The sequence below is a fragment of the Amblyomma mixtum genome, chromosome 7 (assembly GCF_055824585.1).
Source record: "Amblyomma mixtum isolate Tamu chromosome 7, ASM5582458v1, whole genome shotgun sequence".
In the NCBI taxonomy this organism is placed as follows: Eukaryota; Metazoa; Arthropoda; class Arachnida; order Ixodida; family Ixodidae; genus Amblyomma; species Amblyomma mixtum.
The window spans coordinates 47,906,247-47,913,000 of record NC_143018.1 but is presented as its reverse complement, the minus strand read 5'-3'; the positions used below and the strand labels follow the sequence as shown (position 1 = coordinate 47,913,000).

Below are 6,754 nucleotides of genomic sequence, written 5' to 3'. Positions count from 1 at the left end.
GTGGGCGGGCCCCGTAATCAAAAATAAAATTTCGTTCATGGATTACTCAAACCGTGTTTTATGTTATAAATTATCGCTGCTTAAACAGCAGCAAAAACCAGCTCCAAAACAAACGCGTCTGATAAGGCAAATCCACCTTAAAAAAAGAGACCTCAACAAAGCTTTCGCAGTCATTGGCTCGAAGCGGTGTTATTCGTAGTAGCTATCACAAAAGCCAATAATGCGCTCAGATGTCTTGCGCAGATATGGGTGCAAATTAGTGTGCGCTTTCACTTCTTACAGAATCGGACTTACGAGACCCGCTCAGGTCATCCTTCCCGCTCGCATACCAGCGACGCTCTTACTTCGCAGGTTACAATAGATACTTAAAGATATAGGCTAATTCCGCCAGCAAACGCGAACCCAAAATCATCGCTACCATCAAAAAGGGAACCGTCATCGACCTCCTCATCATCTCCAGGCAGCAGCTCCATCTCTTCGGCACTTCGCGCGCAGTTTTGGGCGAAAGATGAGTGGACTGTGACCGCGCCGGCTAAGTACGCATACAGCACTGCCGTTTTAAGCCGTAGGTGCCTGCCTACGCAAATCCTGGCCTGCTTCCGAACGTGCCGTGAGGCGCGCACACTAGCGTTAACACGCGCCGTAAATGACGGTGCGAAGCTGCCGCCGCTGGCTTGGCCGTCCCGGACGCATCATCTCGCGCTGCTTTTGCATGCGCAATTGTAGTAATACAAGAAACTACACTGTAAATTCGAGAGTTGGACAAAACTACACTGTGGCCGGCCGTGCGGATCATAACATTGCACTGACATTCTGACATTAGAGAGTTTTAGAATAGCGTCGCGCGAATAGGGTGACCCTATCTGCATGCGCTTACCGTTAGGGGAACGGGTTCACTTTTTCTGTCTATAGAATAGAGTCGCGGATGGTCGCTTTGCGTTGCTTGAAGGCAGCGCCATAACGGCGGGAAAGAGAAGCTTTCAGAACAAATAAGTTAACATACATGCTGTATTTTTGCACTGTGTAAACAAAACGATATGCAAACTGTTGCAGTTACCAATTTCCACTTAGAAAATGCGAAAAATGATGCATATATTTTTTTATAATGCGGACATGTTCAATCCGAGCCAAGAATATATCCACACAAGAAGATCAAAATTGCAAATTGATTGTAAAACATTTTATTCGCCGGGAAGAGCTTGGCAAGAGGTCGCGTTAAGTGGTCGAGAGTACATAGCCCTCGACGACTTTGTCAGCCCACTCCACCGCCAAAACTTGCGTTCTGGGGTCAGAGCTAGCCAGCACGGTCTCCCACCGCTCGAGAGAAGGAGCTGTAACTAGATCACCCGGAGGTGGCTCTATTTTGCAGTCCCACAGGATGTGATCGTAGGTAGCACGTTGGCCACAGTGTTTGCAGTTTTGGCTGTAAAGATCTGGATAAATGTGCGCGAGGAGTGATGGGGTGCGTATCGATCTCGTCTGTAGACAACGCCACGTAACCTCTTGTTCTTTAGTAAGTCTTTTGTCTGGAGGGGGGAAAATTCTCCTCTCTAATTTAAAATGATTGGTGAGATCATGATATGTGATCATGGAGTCCTTCGTGAAATTCAGGGAGCCAGACTCATCCACTGCCCGGTCGACGAAACCTCGGGCTTTATTGTGGGCTGCCTCGTTCCCCGGATTCCCCGAATGGGCTGGGACCCATATCAATTCGGAATAATTTGGTGAGAATTTGGTTGCGTTAAGGATTCTAAGGGAGGTGTTTGTAATTCGCCCTTTAGCGAAATTATTGATACCCATTTTGGAATCGCTGAGGATGATGCTCCCTTGGGTATGTGCTAGGGCGAGGGCTATAGCCGCCTCTTCTGCCGTTTCAGAGGATTTCGTTTTGATTGTCGCCGAGACGATTTGGTCGCCATTCTCGTTCACAACCACAATTGCAAAGGCATTGGTATTTTTGTATTCTGCCGCATCTACATAAAGTGTTGCAGCGCACTGTCTGTACTTGTTATGTAAGGCCTTGGCTCGTGCTTGTCTTCTACCCTCATGGTGTAAGGGGTGCATGTTTTTGGGGAGTGGTTTGATTAGTAGGGCCGTCCTATAGTCGCGGGGTAGGTCTACTTTAGCATCGTTATTCGTAGGTTGAAAGTTAATTCCGAGCCTGGTAAGAATACTCCTGCCAGTTCTGGAATTGGCTAATCGCGCTGTTTGAGCCATTAAATGGGCTTCTTTCAGTTCATGGTAGGTGTTATGTATTCCTAACCTCATAAGCCTTTCGGTTGAGGCATTTAGTGGGAGTCCTAACGCAGCCTTATAGGCCTGCCGTATCATACTATCCAATTTGTCCCTTTCTGCTTTCGAAAATTTGAGATAAGGGGTGGCATAGAGTATCCTGCTTAGCACAAAGGCCTGCACCAGGCGGCATAAATCTCTTTCCCTCACCCCTTGTCTGCGGTTAGCTATGCGGCGGATTAATCGCGCCGTCGCTTCTACCGTGCGTTTTAGCTTAGTGAGTGTGTCAGTATTCTTTCCATTTGTTTGTAAATACAACCCCAGTATTCTCATGGTCTGTACCTCTTTGACAGGTCGTCCATTAACATAGACGTTTATTTGCGGGGGGGATGTTGTGGTACGCCTACCTCTTTGTTTACGACGGATCACGAAGAGTTCAGATTTTTGCTCAGAACAAGTGAGGCCGGATTCCCATGCGCATGCCTCAATGATGTCCACTGCTGCTTGGAGTGTGTCTTCTATGTAGCCTTCGCATCCTTTGGTTACCCAAAGTGTGATGTCATCTGCATAGAACGTGTGATGTAGGTCTGGTATTTGTGCCAGTTTGGGGGGAATTTTGATGAGGGAGAGGTTAAAAAGGAAAGGGGACAGGACGGAGCCCTGTGGCGTTCCTTTACTTCCTAGTGTGATTGGGGCAGACTCTATTGTTCCGACCGTTATCACTGCTGTTCTGTCAGTGAGGAAGGATCGGATGTAGTTGTACGTCCTTTCTCCGGGGTTGATTTCTGACAAGTTTGTCAAAATGGCTTTGTGGGTGACGTTGTCGAAAGCTTTAACAAGGTCTAAACCCAATATTGCTTTCGTTCCTGTTCCCTCGTCAGCTTCAATTATGTCCTTGTTAAGCTGCAAGAGTATGTCCTGGGTAGATAGTTGGGCCCTGAATCCTAACATTGTTTCAGGTAGGAGGTTCATGTCCTCCGCATAGTTTTGGAGCCTATTGAGGATGACATGCTCCATGAGTTTGCCTAGGCATGATGTTAATGAAATTGGGCGTAGATTCTCAGTGCTGAGTTTCTTACCCGCTTTAGGAATAAAAGTGATTTTCGCGTGTTTCCACTCTGGTGGTATGTTGCCTGCATGCCAGTATTTGTTCATAAGGTCTGTAACCGCCGCGATCGACGTTGCGTCTAAGTTCCTGAGAGTCTTATTTGTTACTTTGTCTGGTCCTGCCGCAGATGTTGTCCGCAGTTTTCCAATTGCGTACCAGACCTCTGCGTCTGTGATGTCTGCGTCTAAATTTGTCTAAATTGCAAACCTGTTTGTGGAGATCAGTAGTTCGAACCTCCCGCCCTTTCTGACGTCAGTCGACGCGTACTCGCTAAGCCTAGCAGCTCTGTAAACACGGAAGTAACCTGAAAATTTGTCGTGTTTTATCGTTAAAATTTTGTTGCTCAGGCAACTTCAGCCAAAGCGAAAGCTTCGTGCGCCTTTAGTTTGCCGTGAGCGTGAGCCAGAGTAGTGGCACCGACGAATCGGTGATGAAGTGAGAGGCCCCGCTTCGATGGGCGCCGCCATGTTGACCCAACCTACAGCGGCTTTGGGGCGCACGCTATTTCGCCGATTTAGCGTTAGCGTCGCCCGCTCACCCAAAATATACCCAAACACTCAAGGGGCGCTAGCGTTCTGCGGATGCGCAGGAGCATCGCGCTATTCCCCTATGACCCAAAGCGATAGGGTGACCCTATACTAAATCTCTCTATTCTCGTTCCAACCCCGGCCGTCACCGGGTAGACAGCGGCCATGGAGGTCCGAGCGTGACGTCATGGCTTCATCGTCGCCGTCGCGTCCCCCCGCGGCTGCTCCGCCAATCGCTTTGCCCCTGCACTGACACTCTCTCCTACCCCTTGTCCAAGCAGCGCTCGGCGGCGCGGCGAACGGCAGATGCTTTCGCACTGAAGTTGGTGGTGTATGTTGTCGGCGCTCTGCTGCGCGCTGTTGTTTCAAGGCCCATTCACACTTGCCCAAAAATCCGGCGAGCGAAGCGGATTCGCTCGCCGCAAAAACGAGGACCTGTTCTCACTTGTTCACGCGCGAGCGATGCGGATCCGCCGCGCCGCTGCTGTTTCTCGCTTTTCCACACCGCGTCGCTGCTAGCGGCATACACAGATATAGTGAGAAAAGAGCATAAATTTACACTGTCTACGTACCATAAGCGTATGCATGCTTACGTACGTTAAACGCAGGCACATTCTCACTTTTAGTTCAGCGTATGCTAGCTCGGACGGAAAAATAAACTGAGCTATAGTGGTGCCATCTGGTTGTCAGGGCGGGAACCATTACTGTCAACAAAGCGACTGTGCTGTTAAGCCTAGAAGCGGTGGAATCGTCACTGAATAAAAAAAGAAAGCAAATTTATCACTTATACGTTTTCTTGGAGGCGAGGTGAGAGGAAGCGAAAGACCTGAGCCGCATTTCAGTGAACGCACTGAAAAAGGCAGCAACAACGAGCATTCAATCCGAAGCGGGGGGTCCGGCTTCGAAGGGCGCCGCCATATTTGTCGCCGCGCGGCGGAAATGGTTCCAGCCCGATCGCCCTCGCCGCGCAGCTTTCCGCGTCGCTCGGCGTCAAAAGCGGCCGAATCCGCTTCGCTCGCCGGATTTTTGGGCAAGTGTGAACGAGCCTTCACTCCGGCCCGTCACCCGACGATCTGCGCAGGTGACATTTCTATCTTAGTTTCTGCGTCCACGGTTGTGCGTTACTCTCTGCCATCTTTTGGTCAATCGCCGCCGTTAAGAGCACCACAATGCCTGGCACGGAATATACTCTAACTGGATTCAAGGACTACCCCGAGCGCCAACGCGTCGTCTTCGTCGAGTCGCTACCCAGCACCCGAGTTTGCGGCGTCTGCGGCGTGGTGCCCAGCCGTTCCCTGCTGCTCCCCTGCGGTCACGTTTTGTGTCAGATGTGCAAGGACCAAATCCCGAAGGAAGGCGGAAAGTGTCCATTGGACGGCATGGAGTTTGCAGAGGCCGACATTGTCCCTCTAACCTTCAACCAGTCCCAGTTGGAGCAGCACCTCGTCTTCTGCGTCGCCGGTGGTAGGGAGTGCAGCTTCGCCGGTCGGCTATGCGACCTGAACGATCACCTCGTTGTTTGCAGCAGCGACAAGGTGAGGTGTGCCAAATGTCTACAGTCGGTTGTTCGCTCCTTTGTCGTTGAACACTGCCGCCAGTGCTCTGTCGAGACTCCTCTACGGCACTGCATGAGTACCGCGGGAATCTCGAGTGCCGTTGTAACGCTCCGCGACATACAGAAAGATCTGGAGAGCGTACGGGTGCGGGCCTCAAGCGAGAATGTTGACAAGGATGGTGTCGTGAACAGTGTAAAGTCGTTGATGAAGCATGTGGTTAGCCTTGAACGTGACTTGACCCACGCAGGAGAAAGGGCCTGCGAAGAAAAATGCGTCTCATCGCAGCCTTGTGTGAAGAAAGTTGCTGGTCTTGCGGGACCTTACCGCCCTGCTTCCAAGCTTGGCACCTTCATCACCTTGTGCGAGTTCACCGGCCTGTATGAAGGGTACAACGCACTGACCGGGAGTAAGAAAGAGCAAAGGCTGATGACAAACAATTGCACATTAGCTGGCTACACTTTCGTTCTGGAGTGCAAGATGCGAAAGGACGAAGACGAACATGTGACCGTAAGCTTCGTCCTGTATCTAAAACCGGGTGTCTGGGATTGTATGATAGAGTGGCCTTTCGCAAAAAAGGTCACGTTGATACTTACGCACCCCAGGGATGAGTCGAAAGACGTCAGGCTGCAGGTTGTCATGGAAGGTGCTAAGGTAGTGAAGAAACCGTCCGAGTCGTCGAACTGGGGCATACCAACCAAGACTGAGAGCTGGATGGACCTCGAAGTGCAAGGTTTTTTCAGTCAGAACACTCTTTATGTCAACGTCATGTTCGACTGACGAGCACGGCATTTTCCACGTTCGTCGGGTTCATCGAAAGTGTCCGGTTACATTGTGGGAAGGAACTGGAAAGATATTGTTACGCGTATAGTGATCGTGTGCTGGACTTGAAAGATCGAATAATGCGCCACACCACTTTTTCTTGTCAGTGTTATTCGTGCATTTAGGAGTTTCGAAATCGCTTGTATTCTTGCCGAGTGTCATACGATTTCAAGCAGTGAATATTACTGCAGTGGGTAGTCCCGCTGCAGCTAGAGCGATAGAACGGTACTAACTATCACGCTATTTTGCTAGTAATTGTCAAGCTGGCATTACTCTTATGATCAAAGGCATGATTGTTTTTGTTTGGTTATGTCAGGGCAAAAGTTCGTTCTCACTATTCAAATGATATAAAGGATATGCTCTATTGAATTCATGGTCTTATGATCAAAGATATGATTGTTTTTACTTCGTTATAACAGGACAAAAGTTTGTTCTCTCTATTCAAGTGAAATAAAGGCTATGCTATTCTGCATTCATGGTGACCTGGCATCCATTCGCAAAAGTATGTTTTT

General features: G+C 49.6%; 1 protein-coding gene across 1 annotated transcript; it reads left to right on the top strand.

Annotated features, from left to right (window-relative positions):
* The first annotated feature begins 4,928 nt into the window (after positions 1-4,928).
* Positions 4,929-6,200, top strand: LOC149335961 (uncharacterized). Its single transcript, XM_089554048.1, has one exon. The coding sequence runs from the start codon at positions 5,037-5,039 to the stop codon at positions 6,198-6,200; it is 1,164 nt and encodes a 387-aa protein (XP_089410174.1). The 5' UTR covers positions 4,929-5,036.
* Positions 6,201-6,754: the final 554 nt, after the last annotated feature.